The 26,242-nt window shown below is 38.4% G+C and overlaps 2 protein-coding genes, 1 long non-coding RNA gene and 2 pseudogenes across 3 annotated transcripts in view; 4 read left to right on the top strand and 1 right to left on the bottom strand.

Annotated features, from left to right (window-relative positions):
* The window catches only part of LOC120427994 (alpha-ketoglutarate-dependent dioxygenase alkB homolog 4), a 284,866-nt gene that overhangs the window by 195,094 nt on the left and 63,530 nt on the right, over positions 1–26,242 (bottom strand). The gene's annotated exons all lie outside the window — the stretch shown is intronic.
* On the top strand, positions 735–2,054 carry LOC120428630 (serine protease grass-like; annotated as a pseudogene).
* On the top strand, positions 5,568–12,927 carry LOC120428415 (serine protease grass-like). The gene is made up of 4 exons (XM_039593431.2): positions 5,568–5,908; positions 11,694–11,911; positions 11,975–12,168; positions 12,227–12,927. The coding sequence occupies exons 1-4, from the start codon at positions 5,777–5,779 to the stop codon at positions 12,646–12,648; spliced, it is 966 nt and encodes a 321-aa protein (XP_039449365.1). The 5' UTR covers positions 5,568–5,776; the 3' UTR covers positions 12,649–12,927.
* LOC128092877 (uncharacterized) lies at positions 20,681–22,610 on the top strand. Its single transcript, XR_008212061.1, has 3 exons — positions 20,681–20,822; positions 22,195–22,346; positions 22,402–22,610. It is a non-coding gene; the product is annotated as an uncharacterized LOC128092877 (long non-coding RNA).
* Positions 25,531–26,066, top strand: LOC128092876 (histone H3, embryonic-like; annotated as a pseudogene).

Raw genomic sequence — 26,242 nt, 5'->3', positions numbered from 1 at the left:
AACACTTTTTTTATTGAAATGTTGAAAAACATGGCTCGTAATTTCAATTTTTATACATTTTTATTTTTTGGCCCCCCCCCCTCGACTTTGGTCAGAGTCGAGGGACATAAACTTCAAAAATATTTGCAACAGCCTAATCAAAAAACAAAAAACAAAAAACAAAAAACAAAAAAAAAAACAAAAAACAAAAAACAAAAAACAAAAAACAAAAACAAAAAACAAAAAACAAAAAACAAAAAATAAAAAACAAAAAACAAAAAACAAAAAACAAAAAACAAAAAACAAAAAACAAAAAACAAAAAACAAAAAAACAAAAAACATTACGTGAAGGTGAGTCTAGGAGCTATACAAGTTTCGTTTTTCGAGTAGTTTTACAGTCTATCCTCTGTGAGGAAAGCAAACAAAATTATTACGGCCTTTCTTGAAGAAAACATAACAAAAGCAAGAACAAGCAATTGTTTCAAAATTAAATCAAAGCGTCTCTTCAATTGGACGCAGGGAATCGAGCATCAGAGGAATGGTCAATTGTGTTTCGAAGTGTGAAGTGTCGTTTTGTCCATCCACTCCGATCTGTGGGAAGTTTAATGTCAATCTTTCACCTTCATTCAACAAAAAGGCGGCAGTTGAAATTCTGGTCCCCGGAAAGTACTAGTGGAGAAGGAAGGACCATGCCGCTGGAATTTCTATCAATCATTTTATCGATGTTAATTATTCTGACAACTGCTGGTAAGTTGTGTCGTTGAAAGATGATCATTTATTTTGTGTCATAATTGTAGAACTAAAATTCAAATCATGTTCTCCACAAAATGAAATATGCGTCGAAATCAAAAGTTGTTATTTCAATAATGTTAACTTCAATACGTTTTCATGGATGAAGAGAAATTGGAAAAGTTTAAAAACGACGAGTCTATGCAATGCAGACAAGGATAGTTGGGTAATGAATCAATTCAGTGGAGCCGCATGGTACTCAACAGGTAATTTTAGTTTTTCTCTAAAATCAGTCGCTGAGTGTTTGCTGTCGGACGGAGCTGAATGCTGAAGATTGCGGAATAAGTGAAGGTGATCGCATGGCGTACGGAACCGAGTACAACCATACCAATTTCCGTGGATGGTTCTGCTGCGGAATCAATTTGATATGTTTGTATGCGGTGGAACGTTGATTACCAGGTGGTTCGTTCTGTCGGCGGCCCATTGCAAGTTTCGCGAAAACATGTAAGATATTTAAGTTTGATTTTAATTTAATTTATTATTCAAATTGAATTTTGTTTCAGTATTTCCGTGAGAGTAGGTGAGAATGATATCACAAAAGAAGTGGATTGCAGAGTGTGGAATGCAGACAAAGATTGTGCGCCATTACCGCAGGATATCGAAGTGGATCAATTAAAATCAGTAATTCATCCAGAATACAGCAATCGATATAAAACAAGCGATATTGCGTTGTTCAAGTTGGTGAAGGCAGCTGAACTGGGTTACAGTAAGTTGACCAATACAGCTAGATTCAAGAAATAACTACTATTATTCGAAAATTAGGTGTACGACCCGTCTACCTGCCAATTGGAATCCCCAATCCGACTATTCCGGTTCGTCTGTACATTGCTGGTTGGGGTGCTAACGAGAAAGGCACTGCTTTCGATGTTCTGCGACATGGTCAGGTGGAGCATTTGCCACTGGAAAAATGTGTACCAAGAATTCAAAATTTACTAAGCAGAAGGAACTTGACCCTAGATAAGCACATTCACATTTGTACGCAGGGTGGCAAAAACAAGACAAACACTTGCGAAGGAGACTCTGGAGGTCCACTACTAACCGATAACATCTTGGAGCACTCACAATTCGTTCAGTACGGTGTTGTAACGGTTGGCGCCAACACCTGTGGAGACAAAAACAATCCAACACTGTACACCAATGTGCTGCCCTATCTTGGTTGGATTTTGGCAACAGTTGGAGGAAATAAATAAAGTTCGGTTCCACAATGCTAACAAAAATTAACGTCTTTTCGCTGAATTGTTATTGTATTAGTTTTCAGTTTGAAATGATGGTGTTATTGTTACTTGTCGAAGTTTGTTTAATTAAAAATAGTTGACTATTATCAATAGTAGATTATTCTAGATTTGACAATTTCATCAAAGTTATTTAGATTTTTACAAAAATAACAATTAAATTATGAAAAAGTTCAGCAAATCACATAATATCCGATTGTGAAATAATTATTACGTCTCACGGTGGGTAGGAAGGGTATTATCATGCAACTTGCATGCACCTTGAAAATTCCAGCGGGAGGTTGTCAGAGGGACTGTTCTGAGTCAGGAAAATCGATGTTAAAAATATTCTATCGGTGAAATCAGATTTTATCTCGATTTGAAATTGAAGATTCGTTGGTATTGAACTAATTACAGGTAAAACAGCTACAACGAACACAATCAGTTTCTTAAGAAAAGTACCGTTTTGAAATTGATCAAAATATAAAATGCGCATTTCATTAATCATTCTGCTAAGTGACGACAGCGACAATCTTATTTAATAATGTCTTCAAAAGTTTGTAATGGTCATTCAACGGTACTTTATTTAAAAGGCTGTTTTTGTGGATTTTCTAGAGCTTGTATCGAGGTGTCCCGATTTACAACTCCAACCCCTCAACATTGTGTGAGATTTCTCGAGGATTCCGAATATGTCAGAATTGAGGCGCAAAGTTGGCGTCTTGGGCTCTTGGGCAAAAGTTTATGGTTGAAAAAGTTTGTTATAGAAATATCGCAAAATTATAATAAAAACGTTACTTAATCCACCCTAAGGTAGTTGATGCCTTCCTCACATTTAGAGGGTAATGCTATCCAAAATAGAAACAAAAGGGCGGACCTTACAGTGTTCTATCAACTTGATTAATTATTCATACCATCAGATTGGGTAGTCAGATCTTCATAATTAAGGGCACTAATGTGCTTATAACTTTTGATAGGGTTGTCAGATCTTTAATCTTTTGAACTCGTTGCAAAGGTCTTTTGATTACCTATCCAACGACAAGTCACATGATAGATCCGGACAACGATTTCATTGAAATATATGAGATCCGGCCTCTAAAAAGTTCATAAATAACACTTAAGAGCTTATAACTTTTGATAGGGTCGTCAGATCTTCAATCTTTTGAACTCGTTGGAAAGGTCTTTTGAATACCTTTCTAAAAATGTATAACATGACGAGGTTTCTTACAAAAACCACCCTTTTTACAATCTTCCGGACTTTTGCTAAATTCGTTTTTTTAGCATAACTTTTGAAGTACTTAACTAAACTTTATAATTTTCAATAGCAACTTATGGAACCCCAAGACGGATCGAATGAGACCAAAAAAAAAGGTCCAAATCGGTTCAGCCAGTGCCGAGATAATCCAGTGCAATTTTTTTTGATCAACATCCCACCACACACACAGACATTTGCTCAGAATTTGATTCTGAGTCGATATGTATACATGAAGGTGGGTCTTGGAGGTCAAATTAAGAATTTCGTTTTTCGAGTGATTTTATAGCCTTTCCTCAGTAAGGTGAGGAAGGCAAAACTGTGATTGGTCAAAAAGGTAATACCCCCCCATAAATGAAATTTCTAAGAAATTTCTATTTCTAAGAGGGAAAAGCCATTTCAAGATAAGTTTAATTTCCATATTCTCTCTCGAGCATAGCGAAACTCATAGTCTATTTTTTTAAATTCTATGTAAGTCAATTTCGCTTTATCGAGGTAATTGCCTTTTTTGATGCCAATAAGTCATTTTGTGTTTTGCATATTAAATTTTTTTTAAAGAATAAAAATAAGGCATTTTTTGTAAGCGGACACTAAGTCCGCTAATTGTGAACATTTACAGTTGACCTTAAGAAGGAAAAAATCAACTTAAAATTTTTGTTTTGAGTCGTTATTTATCATATTGCAGAATGCCATATTGCATAAATGGAAAATTATATATTAGTTATTTTTTTACTTTCAAAAAATCTAATAACAAGTTCAACAAAAAGTTTGTGCAACTTTTGAAAAATCAATCAGTGCGAATGAAGATTCGTAAACATTTTAAACTGCAATTCGAGTCCCAAAATGGCTCGAGAAACGATTTTGTATTTGTAGATTGAGGGAAAAAATCTAAATGTAGAAATAGCTCCTTAAAATAATGAGGTTACTTAAATTTACGTTTCATTGGATTAGTATGAATTGATTGATCTGAGTTCATTAAAAAGAAACATTTTTTTCTTTTTCTTTTAAAGTTATTGACACTATTGGCTAGTTAAAAAAATTCCCGGGTCCCGGGAATTCCCGGGAAATGGCAAAACTCAACTCTCGATTCCCGGGAAATTGAAAATCTCGAGAATCGTCACCCTCTAATTACACTGCATATCAGGGCAAGGAGGTAAAAGTGTATAAATAACACTTATTTTTATCAAAATATCTATGATCCGGCCTCAAAAAAGTGTATTAAAAACACTTAAGTGGTTATAACTTTTGATAGGGTTGTCAGATCTTCAACGTTTGGGCTCGTTGGAAAGGTCTTTTAAATACCTTCATAAAAATGTATGGCATTCCAGGTTTTCTTACTAAAACCACCCTTTTTACAATCTTTCGGAGTTTAGCTTGAATCTTTTTTTTTTGCATAACTTTTGAAGTACTTTTCTAAACTTCATAATACTAACTAGGGTCTTGTGGGACCTCAAGACCGATCAAATGAGACGGTCCAAATCGGCCAGTCCGGACATAATCGTGTGCATATTATTCAGTGCACGGACTTACAGACATTCACTTACACAGACATTTGTTCAGAATTTGATTCTGAGTCGATAGGTATTCGTGAAAGTAGTTGTCCCGACCCCTCTTCGATTTGCGTGAAACTTTGTTCTTAGGGGTAACTTTTGTCCCTGATCACGAATCCGAGGTCCGTTTTTTGATATCTCGTGACGGAGGGGCGGTACGACCCCTTTCATTTTTGAACATGCGAAAAAAGAGGTGATTTTCAATAATTTGCAGCCTGAAACGGTGATGAGATAGAAATTTGGTGCCAAAGGGACTTTGATGTAAAATTGGACGCCCGATGTGATGGCGTACTCAAAATTCTGAAAAAACGTGTTTTTCATCGAAAAAAACACAAAAAAAGTTATAAAACAGAAGGGTGAAAAATACGGGTTTTTTTACTACAGGGAATTGTTAAATATTGCGGAAACTACGGTGAACGTAATTGCGCAATGATATTCTACCGTTTGCATCAAAAGCAATCCAATTGAGTCATGTTGTTTATTTCTCAACGTGTCTCTCAGCCGTAATCCACGGCAGCAGTATCACGTGCTGGGCAATTAAAAGAATTTCCCGCTACAGTAAGTAAAACAATTTTATAGACTCATTGTTGTTTAGTAATGTAAATTTCAAATGTCTAGTTTAAAACTATAATTTGTGGTTAGAATGTTTAAAATAATTTATTTCTGCAACTGTAAAAACACACATAAAAGACGGTTAGTATTTTGCTTCTCTTACTGTAGTGTAGGAGGAACACCACGTCATAAAAAGCGAGCCTTTCTGATCTTAATCTTACAGTGATACCTTAACACCACACGGAGATAGTTCTCACCGGATTTGATAAAACTGGTCAAGGATAATGTTGCGTATATTGTTCGTTGTTTTAGTGGCGTTTTCGGGTATGGACTCTTAATTTTTAAATTTAGATGTGAGCCAAGCCAAATCAAGTGTATTTTAAAACCTAGGATTAGGGTCTGCTGAATTTAAGGCATGTTCACACAATGAAGTTTGCATCGACATTATGGACTGCCCAAAGTATAGCAGATTTACAAGCAGTGACAAGTTCTGGCAAAACTGGCGAACGTTATACCAAAAGGACGCAGAAAGGGCCAGGAAGCAGCTTTGCAACATGGATACCAGAGGGTCAACTACGGTGAGTTTTTTTTTTTTTTTTTGAGAATGAACAGAGTTAATGCCCAGAGCTTTTTTTTTTTTTTTTTTTTTTTTAAATTTATATTTATTTTGATTTTCTCTTCCATGTACATTCATTCAGTTAAAATATTATTGAGTGTCCAATCACAATCGATGACTTTTCACCTCAATTTTAAATACTAGCAACTTTCATTTATTCATGAAATATTGTAGCTTTCGCTATTCAGTGATTTCAAATGTAGGAGGTCCTACATGTACAAAAGGGAAAAGGGATACCTTAAAACTAACTTATAAACTATATAAAGAGCGGATCAATGCAGCTGAAGACTGCAATGATTTTTGTCGAAATGCATCAATTATCTTATTGGACATAACATCCAAAGTGTCAACTTCGGCTAATTGATGAAGTTCACTGGTGCTGAACCAGGGAGGAAGTTTCAGAATCATTTTCAGAATTTTGTTCTGAATCCTCTGAAGTTTTTTCTTCCTGGTTAAGCAACAGCTTGTCCAGATCGGCACAGCATAAAGCATGGCAGGTCTGAAAATTTGTTTATAAATTAACAGTTTATTCTTGAGACAAAGTCTAGAATTCCTGTTTATAAGTGGATACAAACATTTAATATATTTGTTACATTTAACCTGGATACTTTCAATGTGATCCTTGTAAGTAAGGTTTTTGTCAAAAGCAAGTCCAAGATATTTCACTTGATCCTCCCACTTTAAATTTACCTCATTCATCTTTATGATGTGATGACTTTTTGGTTTAAGAAAATCAGCCCTTGGTTTGTGAGGGAAAATAATAAGTTGAGTTTTTGCAGCATTTGGAGTAATTTTCCATTCTTTCAAATAAGAATTGAAAATATCCAAGCTTTTTTGTAATCTTCTTGTGATGACACGAAGGCTTCTACCTTTGGCGGAGATGCTTGTATCATCAGCAAAAAGTGATTTCTGACATCCTGGGGGCAAATCAGGCAAGTCAGAAGTAAAAATATTGTATAAAATTGGACCCAAAATGCTTCCTTGAGGGACGCCGGCACGTACAGGTAGTTGATCAGATTTGCTATTCTGATAACATACCTGCAGAGTACGATCCGTCAAATAATTTTGGATAATTTTCACGATATAAATCGGAAAATTAAACCTTTTCAATTTCGCAATCAAACCTTTATGCCAAACACTGTCAAATGCTTTTTCTATGTCTAGAAGAGCAGCGCCAGTAGAATAGCCCTCAGATTTGTTGCTTCGAATTAAATTTGAAACTCTCAACAACTGATGAGTAGTTGAATGCCCAAGGCGAAATCCAAACTGCTCATCAGCGAAAATTGAATTTTCATTAATGTGCGTCATCATTCTATTAAGAATTATTCTTTCGAATAATTTACTAATAGATGAAAGCAAACTAATGGGCCGATAGCTTGAGGCTTCAGCAGGATTTTTATCCGGTTTTAATATCGGAACTACTTTGGCATTTTTCCAACTACTGGGAAAATATGCCAAATCAAAACATTTGTTGCAAATTTTGACCAAGCTACTTAAAGTTGCTTCAGGTAATTTTTTAATTAAAATGTAAAAAATGCCATCCTCACCAGGGGCTTTCATATTTTTAAATTTTTTGATAATGGATTTTATTTCAGTTTTTAATACGTTCATCTGATGAAAATTCTTGTTCAGCAATATTCTGAAATTCTATTGAAATTTGATCTTCAATAGGACTCAAAACATTTAAGTTGAAATTATGAGCACTCTCAAACTGCTGAGCAAGTTTTTGAGCTTTCTCCCCATTAGTTAATAGAATATTATCACCATCTTTTAAAGAAGGGATTGGTTTTTGAGGTTTCTTAAGAACCTTTGAAAGTTTCCAAAAAGGTTTGGAATAAGGTTTAATTTGTTCGACATCTCTTGCGAACTTTTCATTTCGCAGGAGAGTGAATCTGTGGTCAATAACCTTTTGCAAATCTTTTTGAATTCGCTTCAGTGCAGGATCACGAGAACGTTGATACTGTCTTCGGCGAACATTTTTCAGACGAATCAGAAGCTGAAGATCGTCATCAATAATGGGAGAATCAAATTTGACTTGGACTTTAGGAATAGCAATATTCCTAGCATCCAAAATTGCATTAGTTAAAGATTCCAAGGCTGAATCAATATCAGCTTTGGTTTCTAAAACAAAATCATGATTTAAATTGTTCTCAATATGATGCTGATACCTGTCCCAATTAGCTTTGTGGTAATTAAACACAGAACTATTGGGTCTGGTAACTGCTTCATGAGAAAGTGAAAAAGTTACTGGAAGATGATCAGAATCAAAATCAGCATGAGTCACTAAAGGACCACAATACTGACTTTGATTTGTCAAAACCAAATCAATTGTTGATGGATTTCTAACAGAAGAAAAGCAAGTTGGTCCATTCGGGTATAAAACCGAATAAAGACCAGAAGTGCAATCTCTGAATAGAATTTTACCATTGGAATTTACTTTTGAATTATTCCAAGATTGGTGCTTGGCATTAAAATCACCGATGATCAAAAATCGAGATCTATGCCGAGTAAGTTTATTCAAATCCCCTTTGAAATAATTTTTATTTTCCCCAGTGCATTGGAATGGTAAATATGCAGCTGCAATCATAATTTTCCCAAAAGAAGTTTCAAGTTCAATGCCCAAACTTTCAATAACTTTTAACTTAAAGTCACGTAAAGTGCTATAAGTCATACTACGGTGGATAACTATTGCAACTCCACCGCCATTTCGATTCATTCTGTTATTGGTTATAACTTTATAATCTGGATCACTTTTCAAATAAGTGCCAGTTTTTAAAAATGTTTCGGTTATAACAGCAACATGCACGTTATGAACTCGTAAAAAGTTGAAAAATTCATTTTCTTTCGCTTTTAAAGAGCGAGCATTAAAATTCATAATATTGATGGAATTACTTAGATCCATGATTAAACTTCAGGGTAAGAACAACATTATTCGCAAATTTTAATCCAATCTGGATAGCTTCCATCATGGATGTAGCATTACTCATTGTTTGAATCAAACCAAACAGTGAGTTTTGCAAAAAAGTCATTTTTTCAAACGTAACATCGCCGAGATCAGAAGATCCCAAAGCGTTGCCAGCAGAAAAATTTTCAAATGAAATTTGAGGTACCTGCCCAATTTGAAAATTGGTAGAGGATTTAAAATTCGTGGATGAACCCGAACCCGAAACGACGTTGGCATAAGAAATGCCATTGCTGTTACCTAACTTTTCCACGGTAGGGGTATTTCTAGCATTGTTCGAGTGAGACAGCACGAACGTTTGATTTAAAGATGCAGGTACAACCTGACTTTGAGAAAATTTCGGTTTGGATTTCGGCTGATGCTTAGCACGAGAATCCAAAACCTTTTTTCTGATGGGGCAATCCCAGAAATTTGATTTGTGATTTCCACCACAATTTGCACATTTAAATTGGGTGACTTCTTTCACGGGACAATTGTCCTTGTCGTGAGAAGAATCCCCGCAAACCATGCATTTTGGAACCATGGCGCAATGATCAGTACCGTGACCGAATGCCTGGCAACGCCGGCACTGGGTCAGATTCTGGCCATTACCGCCATGTTTCTTAAAATGCTCCCACTTTACCCGTACATGGAACAAAAACTGAACTTTGTCCAAAAGTTTCAAATTGTTGATTTCATTTCTGTTGAAATGAATCAGATAAAATTGTGAAGTCAAACCAAAGCGAGAAATATTCCCGTTTGATTTTTTCTTCATTGGTATTACTTGGGATGGGACAAAGCCAAGCAACACCTTAAGTTCGTTTTTGATCTCATCCACCGACAAGTCGTTGGAGAGACCTTTCAGGACCGCCTTGAATGGACGAGCATTCTTGGTCTCATACGTGTAGAAATTGTGTTTGTGGTTTTTCAAATAACCAACAAAAGTTTGGTGATCTTGTAAAGATTCCGTCAACAAGCGACATTCTCCTCTTCGACCAAGCTGGAACGAAACCTTCAAATTGCAAGTTTCCTTGCAATTCTTCAGTTGCGTTCGAAAGCTGGCCAAATCGGAGACGGAAGTCACTACAATTGGCGGAGCCTTTACTCGTTTCTCGACGGCAGAAGGCTCAGTACGAGGAGAAGGATCCTTGTCAACAGTTTCGGATAAAACACCGAAACTATTTGCCAATGGAATTGGAGGATTGACCTCACTTTCAGAATCAGAATCAGACCTCGGATGAGGCTGTTTTCTTTTTCTGTTTCCGTTAGCCGATTTAGCGTTCAAACGCTTCACCGACGTAACGACCAAATCTTCAGAAGATTTGCGTTTACCTTTGTTTTGACGCATTTTGCAAGCAAAGTTCTCTTAAAAAGATGGCTTCGTTTGTAAAATACAACAAAATTTCAGGTGGGGTTAGTCTTGAAAAGACTGTTTAGAATTTGGGAAAATAACTCAGGTAGTCTTTAAAAAGACTGTGAATTTTTTTTGAAATAACTCTGAGCTTAGGTAGTAAAAAATACCGCAGCTCTAGTGTTAATGCCCAGAGCTAATTTCTTCTTTAAGAAGATGAATAAATAGCTGACCAAAGCACACAAGCGAAGATGCTTAAACATATAAATTTTTTTTTTTCAGAAATGATTATTTTGTGGAATTATTTTTTTGTATGAAATGAAAAGTCAAATTGAGAAAGATGGAAAAATACGACGAGTGCTGAAAAAATCAAGTTTTGCAACTAGTTCCATACAATTTTTTTGCAAATCCGAAAAACACCCTTTGAGTAGAATCATAAGTCAAATGTTTATGTATTTTGTCAATTGCTCATTTTAATAAAAAAAAATTCTGAAAAGAATTACTTTTCTAAACAAGTACCGAAAAGTTCATCTTTTCAGCATCCATTGCAGTGCTGAAAAGTAGCACTTTTCAGCATTTATTAGAAAAGTGTTACTATTCGATTCTTTCATTTTTGGTACAGAAAAGTAGGCTTTTTCGTCGTTCGAAAATTACAGGAAAAATGAGTAGTTAAACGACAGATGTGCAAAAATGAACTTTTCACACAATGTATACCTATCGAATCGAAAACCGAACAAACGTCTGTGTGTGTGTGTGTGGATGTGACCAATAATGTCACTCAGTTTTCTCAGCACTGGCTGAACCGATTTCGATCCAACTCCATCATCCGACCCATCGTTGGTTAGGTAATCGAAAGACCTTTCCAACGAGTCCAAAACTTTGAAAATCTGGCCTACCTGTCTCTAGTTATGACCATTCAAGTGATATTTATGTACTTTGTGAGGCCGGATCTTAATTAGACTATTTATTTCCAAACAGGTATTAATTCAGATGAAAATTATTTACGATTCTTTTGTGTGATCAATTTTAAATAAACAGTGAGGAAAGCACCAACCACGAGGGTGGATTATGTTAGTTTTTTAGAGTGTAACCACCTTTTTTCTGAGAAGTCTTAAGTAATAACTACAACTTGGCCGAAGACACTAAATCGATAAGAAAATCAGTTCTTAGATAAATTTTTATGAATATTTGAACAGAACCAAAACTGTATGGACGAACTAAATTCTTCAAAATTATGAAATAGCTCTAGAATTAATGCGTTCTTTATTTTTTTTTCATGCTAATGTTAAAGCTACAAGATGTACAAAATGCTACATTTCCATACTAAAACGTTTGAAACCCAATACATACTTCAAAAGATAACTGAAACCACTTAGCCTTAACCAAATGAAATCATAGGGTACCTTTAATCCTTTTCATAGAAGGTGGATCACGCTAATGTTCCATAATCACCAGGTTTTAAGCGTTTGCTGTTCGACTCAGCTGAATCCGGAGTCTTGCGGTACAACGGACCGCCACAAAATTTCCTACGGCAAGACGGCTCGCGAATCGGAACTTCCCTGGATGGTGGCACTACAAACAGAGAACGGAAACTACGTCTGCGGAGGCACCCTGGTAACGGACCGATACGTCCTCACGGCGGCCCACTGCCTGACGAGGCAGCTGGACAAAGTGTAAGCACTACCAGATGGGGAGGGGACACGCGGTCAATTTCAATTTAGTTGATTTTATTTTAGTGTCGCGGTGCGCATTGGTCGAACAACACTCACTTCTCCGGAAGATTGCTCTGACGAGGACTGCAACGACGGCGGGTACGCTCCGGTTCAGGTGATTCCGGTGGAGCACATCCGACACCCGCTGTACAGTGCTCGCAGAAGACTGAACGACATTGCCCTGCTTAGATTAGCCAGTCCTGCCAAACTGGGCAAGAGTAAGTACCGATGAGGCTGAGAGGCATCATAGCTTTAATAATAACTGTAATCTTCCAGACGTCAAGCCAATCTGTCTACCCAACGGAACCCCGGAACAGGACATTCCGCCCGAGGGGCTGGGTCTCCTGATCGTTTCCGGTTGGGGACTGACCGAGCGAGGCAACTCGTTCGACATGCTTCGATATGCAACGCTTCCTCACGTTCCCCTGCAGGAATGTACCCAACTGCAAGAAAATCTTAAGCTTGATCCAAAGACCCAACTCTGCGCTGGCGGTAAAAACCGGATTGACAACTGCCTCGGAGATTCCGGCGGTCCACTACAGGCATTCAGTGCCGGCGACAAGCTGCAGTTCATTCAGTACGGCGTTGTGGCGTTCGGAGTGACCACTTGCGGCGAACAGAACCTACCCGGAGTGTACACCAACGTGGGAGCTTACTTGGGCTGGATTTTCAAGACGGTCGAAGGAGTTACAAGCTAAAACCAAAAAATGATATCTGAAATTCCAAGAGAAGTTTGGACAATTTGACTGTGGCTAATCTATGCAATATAAAGCAGCGCTTTCTCGCGTTTAGAAGTTAGTGAAATAGTGCAAAGAAGTCGGGAGGTAAGGTAGTTAGAGGAAGAAATCGAAATATTATACATCTATTTGTATTATAGCACAAATTTATTCCGTCCAGTGTATTAAGTCTGAATGAGTGATAAATATATACGATTTTTAACTACGTTCTTAAAGATAGTATAGCATTCTTAAAATAAAACATGAATCAATTGTTATTAGATAAATCACTTTACATTCATATTTTTTTCTATAGTGATGACACACTACCTTCCCTTTACTAAGCCTTTACCGTCAACTGGGGTGAATTGGGACACATGGGGCGAATTGGGACAGCAGTTTTAACCATGTTAGAGCACAATATTTTGATTTTTCTGGTTGGTTTCGGATAGAACACACTCAGACCAACAAAATGTGTACATCCATTTCCAAATTTAAATCCTTTAAGTGCTCTTACTACTACTGTCCCTATTCAGACTGTAGTCCCAATTCGCCCCAGATGACGGTACTAAAAAAATTGACTAATGTACGATGTTTTAAATAACTCGTTACCAGGACGATAATAAACAACAATAGGTTGAATCGTAACAATTATTTTTTAGAGGTGGTGGGATTGAATTTCATTTTGCATGGTTATTTTAAAGTTTTCAGCATAAATGATGGCCTGATTTAGAGCCAACGATACCTTAAGTGAGTTCATGAAATCTTTTTGTTTGATATTCTCGTATAAATGTGAAAAAAGGTTATTTAATTGTTGTCCAAAATCCTCTGAAAAATCTTTAGCAGTTTTGGTGAACTCAACGAGCTGATAATAGCTACCAACTTTCGTCCAGTTCTTAAAAGTGATGGTTTCGAGGGGATAGTTCAAAATTTCGTTAAGTAGTTTTTCTATAAACTCTCTCAAACTTGGACAAATGTCACAATTTAAGAAAAAGCATTCTGAACTTGGAGGCCAACAAACCAAATACTTCTCAATCAGCTGATGAATTGAAAGAGTTCTCACTAAACTTTATACTCAAATCCACATTTTCATGACGCATACAGACACAAACTGTATGCGTCCCAGATCCATCAACTAATATACACTCTAATGGACGGAGCTGGCTGCTTCACAAAATTTCCGAATAGCTCATTTATGCTGCCATGTAACAACCATTTTTGTCGAATTTCTCTTCGAGGATTCGTCGGTACACTAATTGTATCCCGAACACCAGGCATGAGTGTGCTCCATTCATAATAGAAGTTTACAGCAATCTGGTGAGCCTCTCGCTCTTCGGCGGAGACGGATGTTTTTGGGTTAGGCAGTACCAAAATGATTTCTACTCCAAGTCCCCGCAAACAGAGTCAGCAAACGGAACTTGTGCGACTTTGAAGCAGTTTTATAGACTTTTTTCTTTAAAAAGGGGGTATCAATATCATCAAAAAAAATGTCAGAATCTACCTTGAATAAATTCTTCAATTTTTTTACTGCTCCAAAAAATCTTTGCTGACTGATTTCCTTTGAACGACAATCCCTAGAGGTTAAACGATCCAACCCAAGCAGTACCAAGATGTCATTCAGTTTATTTTCAGAATCATCACTCGTGTCAACACTTTCAGCGGATAAAACCTCTGGTAGTTCATCAAATTGCTCTGTTTCCTCAGAATAATGCGAGGAAGGTATCAAAACAAAGTTGTTTACTTGTAATCGACAACTGGAGCAAATATACTCATCAGAGCCAGAAAGGATAACATCGCTGAATTTATTGATTTTATTACGTAATTGTGCAGTCACTTTGGTTAGTTTCGAAGATCTTCTCCAGGAGCTATGCTTTTCCTTGAAAAATGGGTTGCAGCAAACTTTTCTATCTTTATTGGTCTTACGTTTGGTTCGCGCCATGCTTTTTATCGCAGTCAAACAGTTTTGCCGATCGTGGAGACTGAGGTTAAGTATCGAGAAATTAAAAGTGAGAGTGTGTGCGTGCAACATGGAGTTAAACTTTTCGAAGTGCCATGGAAAACTTCACAGCAACTTCACAGAAAGTTTAACTCCATGTTGTAGATTTGACAGCTCGATTGAACAATCCCATAATCCAGCAAACTAGTGTGTGCACGTTTTTCTGACAAATGCATTCGAAAGTTCTGCCTTCCAAAACACCCCAAAACATTAAGGTTTTGTCTAAGTTTAGCAAAGTTATAATTATTTATTTATTTATTTAAATGGTTACATACATGCAAATCGTCAAAAATGTCCGAGGTTGGTGTGAGCACATATTTAAACTTTTTTATTATCTTTTTGCAGGGCATTTAAATTTACATTTTAATCTATTAGCAAAATAAATATGAAGACATTTGGTTATTTTTCTGTAATATTAAATTTTGTGATTTTCTACATGTATGTAACCCTGGTAGCGTAAGGTTTGACCTTTTCAATTGCTACCTCATCTGTGTTTGCTAACTAAAATTACATTTACAAGAGTTTTTTTTTTTTGAAAAGGTCTTTCATATGTTAATAGGACCTAATAAAAAAAAAGTCGAGGACTTATTAACTAAACGGTTTTCCTTGGTTGATGTCGTTCTTCTCGGTGTCCTCTTGAGTTGCAAGTAGTGAGTGGATTCTTCAGCTGGCGTGTCGTGTTTCCCTGGCACCCCGGAGGAGCCGGAGGGTTGTCCCTATGCCACTCTTCCTATAGCTTGTGGTTAGGGGGGCTCCGGGACCTCCGGGCGCGACAGTGGTTACACGCTGCTCTTCAGCTGCTCTTGGTTCCCGGCGTTTGTTTGATATACTCCCTACATGATCCCCAATTCCATGATCCAATCCCCTTTTGAATTTCCACAATTTCCTACAGGCGTACGCCCGATTTGTGTTCCTTCTGGGACATCCCTGCGGTATCGAACCATCGGCGTTCCATTCCTGATCGTGACCGGTTGGGGCCTGACCGAGCATAACGAATCGTTTGACGTGCTCCGGTATGCACGGGTTCCTCAGGATCCGTTGGTCCAATGTGACGCGCAACTCCAAAGCACCAACAGATTCCTTACGAACGACAAGTTTTCGCAGGTGGAGCTGCCCTTCGGGTGGACAACAGCAGTGAAGACTCCGGTGGACCGTTGCATTACGTTGACGACGCAACGACCCGCTGGGTCCAGTACGGTGTGGTCCAGTTTGGGCTGAGGTGTTGCGGCCTGGAGAGCAAATCCGGAGTGTACACCAGTGTGATGGATTGTGCAGCACGTCGATAAGTTATTAGGTTCTAGTTCAGTGTTTATAACTTCACTCCTAAAGACCATTGGGAGCGAATGACCCATAGGGTTAAAGTTCCCCTAATAAAATCAACAACAACAACATCCTAAAGACCAAACCAAATATACAGCAGTTCCATATGAAAGTTAAAGAAAAAAAAATAAAAGTGCTTCGATTTGACTCAAAATTTTTCTGGGGTTCCTTGGCCAAAATAATTAGACCCGTTTTTTTTTGTTTGGCCATTAGGGTGGCCTACGCCGTGTTAGGGTAGTCCGAAAAATGGCCATTTTCGTCGATTTTCACAAAAACCACTGTGTCTGTGTCTGTGTCTGGACCAAAGAGCCTTTATCTGAAAATGTGTTCAACGGATTCCTCGGACAATTTTACATAACATATCAAAAATTGGGCGAGGTTCATTAACAGGATTCAGAGATATGATTTTTTGAAAATAAAATCCGGGTTTTTCGACGCGCTTGGCGGGTACCAAAAGATGCGTATTTCAATTACGGGGGTCCATAACAGGCAAAAAAACTTTTTATTTCAAATGGCTATTTTTCTGCTCAAAAACAATTAACTGATGAAACAGATAGTCAAAATTGTTCAAAAGACTTCAGAGTTCATTGTTTTGTACCGGGTTTTTCGACGCGCTTGGCGGGTACCAAAAGATGCGTATTTCAATTACGAAAATGTTGGTACCCAGACATGTATAGGTCATCGCTGAAATTTTCGAGTTATCGCAGTTTTTGTGAAAAAAGTTGATTTTCGGCCGATTTCGTCAATTTCCCGTTTTTGCGCGAGGCGCGTCGAAAAACCCGAATTTTATTTTCAAAAAATCATATCTCTGAATCCTGTTAATGAACCTCGCCCAATTTTTGATATGTTATGTAAAATTGTCCGAGGAATCCGTTGAACACATTTTCAGATATAGGCTCTTTGGTCCAGACACCGTCAAAATGGCATTTGATGTTTTCATAGGACTTTTTCAAATGTGAGGCTAGATTTTTGAAACTCCACATTATTTTTTCTTGGAAGTCAAACTTATCATCTTTCATTTGCGCCCAAGACAGCTAAAATCGGTTGAAATGGAGCGAAGTTATGATTTTTTGAAAAAAGTGGTTTTTGTGAAAATCGACGAAAATGGCCATTTTTCGGACCACCCTAACACGGCTTAAGCCACTCTAATGGCCAAACAACCCCCAGAAAAATTTTGAGCCAAATCGAAGCACTTTTATTTTTTTTCTTTAACTTGAAACTAACTGTCCTTCAGTATCAAGGGGTTTTAGGCTAGCTCAAGTCCTTTTCAGGGCTGAGACCGTTTCCCAAGTAGTCGTAGATCAAAGCTACTGACTACTCATCACTCAGGGTCGGCATTACTACTAGGCAGATTCAAGGGAGACTTTCATCACACTGAAAAAACACGATTTCGATTCCACTTCAGCACTTTATTGGGTGTTTGTTTCGTGTGGGTGTGGGTTGTGTGAAGTGTAGGTGGTTTGGGGCACTCTTACCGCGCAGCTCAGCTGGTTTACGTGCCGGATGGTCGCCGCCGGAGGAGCTCCTTCGCTCACACTCCGCGGCTGGAACTGTCCCGCTCGTGGGGAGGGGGGGGGGGGCTTGTTCTGCTGGCTGACGGTAGCTTGTTGTTCTGCACTGCGGTTGTCCGGTCTTCGGCGCCGGATGCAGCGGTTCTGCGGCCTTCGCGGCCGGTACGGTGGTCTCCGGACTTCGTGCCGGGTCGGATGGACGCACAGCGGGCGTTGCTGGCTTCGTCGGGCAGGCTTCTTCCCTCGTTGGCGAATCGGCAGCCCCAGAGTCCACTGATTCGGGCTGCCGAGAGGGGACTCTCCTTAACGATTAAGGCCAGCGGCCTGAGAGCCTGTCGTCCTTGGCGTTGATGGCGCGGGGAGGCGCCAGACGACAAGGGTGGTCCTACTACGGTTAGACGTAGGCAGAAGCGCAGGCGACTCACACTGCCTAGGCCGACCAATCCGAGACGGACTTGCACTCGCGGAACCTCCGGGTTCCGCCGTTGTGGGGGCGCTTCACTACCGCCACTTGGAGCGCGACTAGTCCTGATCACAAGAGGCCGATCTTCCCCAGATCGAGCTTTCTTTTTGGTTTTCCCGAGTCCATTTTCCCACCAATTCCCAATGTGTCAACAGCTGCGCTGTCAGGACACCCCACCGGAAAATTGGTGGGCTTCAGCCTCGCATATACTGAAAGATTTGCCCCATCCCACTGTTAAGTGTAGTGAGATGGTAATAAAAATACTGAAGTGAAACTTTCCTTCGTCAAGAATTGTGACCAACGGTTACAAACTTTCATATGGAACTGCTGTATAGATATCTTCATTGAATTTACTGAGATTCAGCTTCAAAAGTGCACAAAATTTAACAGTGCACATCATAGAGATTCTGGTTCACCCAGATTTTTATCATACAAATTTAAGTATCTATAAGATAACGAAATTTATCAATTTAATGTTCGATTCATTGGCAGCATTTTCTACTATTGGATTTACAACAAACTCGATCTACATTAGGCCTTTGGAAATATTTTTCAAAGTTTATGACGCCCCTTTCAAAATCGTCTCGAAACATCAGGGGTAAAAAATGAATTTTCAAAAAAAAATCTTCCATATATATAAAAAATTTCGACGGTTTTGTTCGAACGCGAATCAATTCAACACGGAACGTCGGATCGAGGCGTTTTTTGTTTCAATAGGTTCATGTAAGCACAAGGAAGGTTTATACGCTAACCAATTGACACTTTGGCCACTCTGGAACCGATTCCGGAGAATCTGCAGATTGTATGGGAAAAGTTACGTAAAATCATATTTAGATCACAGGAGGCTGAAGAAGCAAACAAGTTAAAACATCAACAAACGAAAAAAAGGCAGAACGAAGTTTGTCGGGTAAGGCTTGTTTTATATATTAAAAAAGGGTCTATCCTCGTCCCTCTCTGAAGAAAAACAAATATTTGAAAAGCTTAGAAGAATCTCAACAATTTTCGTTTATTAGGTTTTTTTTAAACGGTTCAATAAACCAAATTTTAAGTACTAAGAATATATTTTTTGATAATATGGTTAGTTTCAATGTATAAAAAGTAAAAAAAATGTCAAAATCCCTTTTTTTAACACCTAAACTCCCAAGCTCGAGAAAAAGGAGAAATTTCCATACAAATTCCCCCTTTTTCTCGAGCTTGGGATTTCAGGTGTTAATAATCAAATTTTTATATTTTACAATATGGGTATCAAACTTTATTAGAGTTTTTTTTTGTAAAATATGCATGTTTTCGCAAAATACCGTATTTTAAAAAAATACGTAAACTTTCAATAAACGATTTGAAATTTCGTATGCGTTTTCACTGTTTCAGATCTTTTGTTATATAGTACTAAAATTTCCACAAAATACCATATATTTTAAAAGAACTTAATTTTTATCGTTCACAATATGCGTATTTTACAACAAAAAAACACTGATAACAGTGAAAAAATACAAAATTTTGCTTAGATTAATACCCATATTGCAAATTATGAAAATTTGAGTATTTTCGAAAAAATACGGTATTTTGTGCAAATGAAAAAAAGAGGTTTGCAATTGCCTCAACAATCAAGCCTTCGGACACCTAGTTTCGTGTAGGAATCTCGCAATCGTGAACGCCAAGGCAATGCTGTAGAGCGAATAATTTGATTTGATTTGATTTTTTTTGTGAAAATGTGAGTATTTTACAAATAAAAACTCTAATGAAAGTGAAAAAGCATACACAATTTTGCTTCGTTTGATATCCATATTGCAAATTATGAAAATTTGAGTACGGTACTGGTAGGAATGAATCAATTTTTTTTAGAAACGTGTTATCAAGTGATTCACGCCACTACATCTTGCTTCACGTGCAAATTTCGTGAATGTAAAGTACACGAGTATCGCAAACAAATCACATGTTATGAGTAATGAATTCAACACTCAAGTAAGCTACAAACTCCTTTGTAGAGATTTCACACTCGCAAATCGACGTGCTCGTGCTATCTTGTCGCAAATATTTTTTCGTCATTCCAAAAAAATCGTATTTCGATGTTTGACCCTGAATAAACAAAATTTAGAGCACGAAATGTAAACAATAACAAACATGTATTGTTTGGCTGACCGGTCTAATATTGTTGTTGGTTGAATCTGTTGCCGAAATTGTAAACAGGCCATTTACACGTGACAAAGCGTCCTCTAATAAAATACCCTTTGACCAGTTGTTGCACTTGACCACCAGAGTTTCAACATTGCTCGGGTATTTTACGGTTTTTGTTGAATATCTCCAAAATGATATCGAAATTCTGGAATCTGTGAAGGTTTAAGGTGAGGCATTGATAGCGGCACAAAATGGAGTTTTTAACTCAATTTGGCCCAAAATGCACGTGCGACAAGATAGCACGAGCAAGGCGAAATGATTCCAAAATCTAGCTCAGACAAAATTGGCCTCCCACACTCTTTTCTAACTCCTTTATCGAAACTCGAAAATTAATGCAGGAAATAAAATCGCGAAGATTTTGGTGACGTAAAACGTTGAAATCAAAAACCAAAAGGCCACATCGGCATCGGCTGAATCAACAGGAGTAAAAACCTGCGCTCAGCCAAGCATCAGCTATAGTGTTATCCGAACTGTCACACTGTTCACCTCGCGATGGTCAAAATTAACTGCGGCTTGACTACGGTTTCTACCATAGCTAATTCTCGGGGAAATTCTAATGAAGCGCCATCAACTCAACAGCCTGAGCTTGGGCTGAAATGCCGGCAAACACTGGTCGGAGTGATTTGTGTACTGACTGTGATTATTTTTGTTCTTTTCGGACTGGTGATCAAACTGTGGTGTTCTGGACAAGGTATGTTGAGGGTTTGGATTGTACTCGAATCGTGTAAGGAAACAGTTTTTAGCATATTAAAATGGGTGTGGGGAACTTTGATAAATTTCTACAAAAACCAACAAGGCAAATTATAGTGACATTGATAAACCAGAAACTCTGAATATTAGTTATGCGGGGGAGATTTTATACTTTTGTATCGTAGTCTCGCAATGCTTGCCACAGTTCTTTTTTGCTTGTTTTGAATAATTTTGATCCGAAAATTACGCAAACCGGTTCAAAAAGGTAAATTTTCTTGCTAAATATTTTAATAAAAGTCAAAGATAATATTAGAAACTGTTTCAAACAATTTAAAAGTTATTCGTAGTGATCATGGCCGTTCAAGGTCACCCGCAACAGACACGAACGACGAAACAAAGAGAAACATAAAACATAACTTTCATAACTTTTTTCGGATAACCGCGATAACTTGTGATGGTCACAAGCAAAATAAAAAGGAAAGCAATCCAATTTAACGACCCCTTGGTCTTTTGTGGTCTCTGTTGCAAGTTTCTGCTTATTTCTAGGCGTCCGAAGGTTATGTGTGGTGAGTCACCCAAAACCTCTTTTACGCAAATGGACCGACGTTTTACTTCCCCATCCGATAGAAGGTCACAAGCAAACCCCATATAATTTATACATCAAAATGTTTGTTATTGTCTGTTCTACAACTTTGTAGAACATTGTTACACTCTTAAAAATAACCCTGAAAAATTACAAAAATACGAAATTTTAAAATGAAACATTTTGTTCTAAATAAAAAAGACCCTTCTGGGTTATTGCAAATTCAAAAAGAAGTTTAAATTTCCCCTAAAATGGCATGTGCCATTTTTTTACAGTTGAGTAGCGAAAAAGTCTAAATTTTCTAAATTACTTTTGAATTTTTTTTTTTGAAAAATATATTTTATTGAAATTCTGAGCACGCCATCAAATCTGGCGTCCAATTTTTATCAAAGCCAATTTCCAAACCATCACAATTTTAGGCTGCAAATTATTGAAAAATACGTCTTTTTTCGACTGTTCAAAAATGGAAGGGGCCGTACCGCCCATCTGTCACGAGATAAAAAAAATGGAGCTCGGATTCGTAATCAGAAACAAAATTTACCCCTTATGACAAAGTTTCACGAAAATCGAAGAAGGGTCGAGGCAACTGCTGTGTGAGTTGGCGGAGAATTACCCATATTAATGCTATCAATGTTTTAATCAGACGTTTTTTTCCTAAAAATGTTTTATTTTGTTTTGTTTTAATAGACAATAGACAAAGACTTTAAAAACTCTTTAAAATATTATCCTTCATTCATTCAAATTAAGGGTTAATTACATTACTTTATTCGGTATTTTTGTACGGTTTCAGTGTTACCTCAAACAGAACAGCAAAATGCCAGTATTGAAACAAATACTAACAATACTCGCATGCAATTGAAATGGGAAACTCTACAAAGAACATGTGAAATAAATTCATCTGAGTTCCTTGAAATGAGTTGTTCGATCGAATATTCAGAGAAGGTAATCTGAAATGTTGCGATATGAAGAAGAAATAATTGCACATTCTATTTTCCAGAGAAACATAACTGTGGCATGTCAAAAACAGCCAACCAAGCTTACTCTGGCAAAACTGCAAGGCTATTGCTGTGCTCAAAGTCAATTTCGATCGAACAATGTGAATGATTCGTGGCTTGCTCAACTAATAGATTCCAGCGGAAATATCGTCTGCGATGGAACTCTTATATCGGACTGGCATGTCCTGACTTCAGCACATTGCGCATTGAAGGAAATGTGAGTCTAAATTTCAACACAAAATTTCAATTGCTAAATATTGATACTTTTAGTGCTTCCGTTCGTTTAGGACAACATAACTGCGACAAATGTGAGGGTCGCGTTCAAACCATTCAGATGAAAAGCGCTGTTATACATGAATTTTATGATTCAAGTAAAATGACGAATGATATAGCCCTAGTAATACTCAAACAAGCAGCCAACATAAGATCCAGCTGTTAGTATGGTAAACATATGTCAGGCAAAGATCAGCTAAAAATCAGTTTTCTTACTTGTTCTAGTTGTTCGACCAATCTGTCTTCCACTTGCAAATGCGACACTGAATTCTGGAAATAGCATGGAATTGCGCCTAACCGGAAGTAACTTCGAGACACGCCGAGAAATATCCAGAACTGTGTCCTTTTTAGAGAAGAGAAAGTGTAAGAAAAATACATCAGCTCAACTAGATGACCGCAACTTGTGCGTAGATCTCAATGATGGTAGTTCCATCGAAAGTGGTGCTGTGCTGCATTCTCTCAACAAGGATAACACTGGAGTAATTCAGTACGGAATAGCAACATTTGGTGGCAGTGGTGCGACGGGAGTTTTCCTTAAAGTTTCCTACTATATCGATTGGATTCTGAACCATTCGGAATGATTGATAGCTATATTTACAATGCAACTAAGTAATACAATGTCGACATTTTATTTTTAAGTGATTTACTAAACAGTAAAGGTACATTTTGCAAACATCAATTGACTGAAGATACTATAGATTATGTAGTTAACCAATTGACTAGAACGAGAAATAAAACAAATCTTTCAAGAGAAAAAAACCTTAGCACAACTTTTTTTCTTTGACAACATTCATTATTTAATGTTAAGGCCTCTTTCTCCTTTAAGAATCAAAATACAAAATATCTAATCTTAGTGATTTTTTGACATAGGACTATGTCTTTATTTACTATACTGGGGGGCCAGTTCAAAATTTCGATCCCAAGCGTCACATTTTGCGAACGTTATTTCAAACGATAATATCTTTATCCAGACACATTGAAATTACACAATTTTTGGACCATTCGATTCGGAAAACATTCAGCAATTTTCTATAAAATTTTCAGTATTGGCGCAATAGTATAACTATTCAAACAATTCAATTTTAAAATGCTTGAAATTTGCAAACAAAACGAACGATTTTGAGGGGAAAATCACCGCAGCAGCGGTGGCCGTCGACGATCGTTAAAAGAGGGGAAATAGAGGCGAGGTAGAAGTATAAAAGTACGTGCTACCCTCTCCACTCCACTTAGTTGCCACGGAGATGCTGAACAACTCGGGTCGGCTCATAATTTCTGAGCCGCGGACGGGTGAACATCTACCAGCAGCAGCAACGCAAATTCTCTCTTGCTGAAGAAGGATTTCAGCCGCAATAATTCTACTGCCCACTCGATAGCTGTTGACGGGCATCGCGGGGAAAGCAACAGGATTGGAAAACGCTTGCATCACTCATCGGATTGGATTGCTGGGGAAGTAAACCAAAGGACAAATTTTCAAACAAACGGCCTTTTTCAAGGCCACCAAACTGGTCCCGAAAGAATCATTCTTGCTTTCTAGACTGTGGACAAACTTTGCCTGCGCACTCACACTCTCTCACAAACACACAAACGCATACAAAGCGAGCCAAACTTGCAAGTTTTGTCGCGAAAAATATTTCTTGCTTTCTATGATTATGGATAACCTTTGCCCAGAAAATCAACTTTATTTTTTTCAGAGAGAGAGAGAGAGAGAGAGAGAGAGTCGGAGAGCAATAACGAAGAAGGCAAATTGTGTGCGAATGCCGTAGAAAAGTGCCAAAATTCGGGTTCACACACACACGCGCACACTCCCGTTTGATGGTACACGCTGATTGGGTTCGATGCGTCGAGTTTCCCTTCCACGGATGTTCGATTGATGTATCTAAAATCGTCCCCTGAAAATGCTATCAGAGACGGCAACCAACAACAGATACACCCGGGGACGAGCAAAATCGCAAGCGGAGACATCTTTTAGACATCGGAGTATAATCGCTTAACCACATAGACTGTGAAATTTGTTGTATGAATTAGTAGAACGAATCTACTACGGGCTCGTGTAATTGGTCACGGCCCCAGGCTGCACAGCCGGGTCAGCCAGGAAACTGAGGATGATCTTGTTTCTGTCTGACTGAAGATGGAAATTCTCGAGTTCGCTGCGAATGCTACTCACAACAAGAAGACGCAAATCATTCCACGCCACTCGGAAGGACGAGGAGCTGAATAATTTAAAACATTGAAACATTGCTTTAGGGAGGAATGCTGCTAAACGAAGCAGCACGGTTCCAGGTCAGAACCGAAAAAATACCAATCTAGATTGCTTCAGCTAGGATATTGGACATAAATAAACCACGTGGACACCTTGGAGGGGGAGGGGGGGGGGGTTGTTTGTATGGAAATTGAGATAATAAAGTAGCTTTTGCGTGAATGACGATAAACTCTTTCGTGATAGATTTTGTGGCCCTGAAAAGGGCCGTTTTGTATTGAATTGCTCCGTCCATGGCCATGACGGTCTTCTCTTAGAAACACCTTCAGCACACCCCGTCTTTCCTCGAAGACCAGTCCAGATTTGCGCTTCACGCCACCTTGTTGCCAGACGGAGAGTGGCCAGCTTGATGCCCTGGATGTTGCCGCGAAGAACCTTACGATGCCGCTTAGCGCCTTCTCTTCGATCCCATTTGCCTACCCGGCCACGTCGAGTCATATCGAGTCAGCTCCTTGCTGCGTTGTGGCTCGTCCGATAGTTGGGGAATGATTGAAAAAAATGAAAACTTGTCATTTTCTTATATATGGCTTCTTGCGCTACCTCCCCTTAATTGTTCTCTCAGTTTTTATCTCTCACTGGAAGTGGACGGATGCTCACCTCGTCGTGAAGTTATAAAAAGGCGTTTCTATAAATTTTTCTCCTCATTCCCCATTCAACAATTATCGTAGTAGCGGCAGCAGCAGCAGCAAGTCATGACAAACCGTACCAAGCAAACCGCTCGCAAGTCCACCGGAGCAAAGTCCCCGCGTTAGCAGCTCGCCACGAAGGCAGCCCGCAAGAGAACGCGGGCCACCAGAGAAAGTCTCATCGGGATGCTAACGATTGCCCTTCCGGCGGCTGGTGCGTGAAATAGCCCAGGACTTCGAGAGGCAGGAACCGAGCGAAGCCTACTTGGTTGGGCTATTTGAGGACACGAACCTGTGTGCGATCCATACCAAGGATTAATGTGGGCCTAAACCGGCATCGCACACACAAATCTTAAAACAAACGGCCCTTTTCTGGGCCATTCAAATTGTCACGAAACAGTCTCAAAAATTCTCGACTTTTAGTTATCAGTAGACAGCAAATTTAATTTAATCTAATCGATGCCTCTGTGTAATCTCTAAATCGATGCCTCTGTGCTCTCTTGTACTAAGCTTGCTGGTTTTCCTATCTAGTTAGCATAAGAGAGCAAAGAGGCATCGAAATGCCTATTTTCTTGAACAAAAATTCATTTAACCCAGTGAGAAAAATCGAGCCAACTTGGCACGACCGAAACCAAATTCTTATTCCCAGCTTCACGAATCCACCTCTTATGTTTGCACCAGCTTATT

Source organism: Culex pipiens, chromosome 2, assembly GCF_016801865.2.
Source record: "Culex pipiens pallens isolate TS chromosome 2, TS_CPP_V2, whole genome shotgun sequence".
NCBI lineage: Eukaryota > Metazoa > Arthropoda > Insecta > Diptera > Culicidae > Culex > Culex pipiens.
This window is presented reverse-complemented; position numbering and strand designations above follow the sequence as displayed.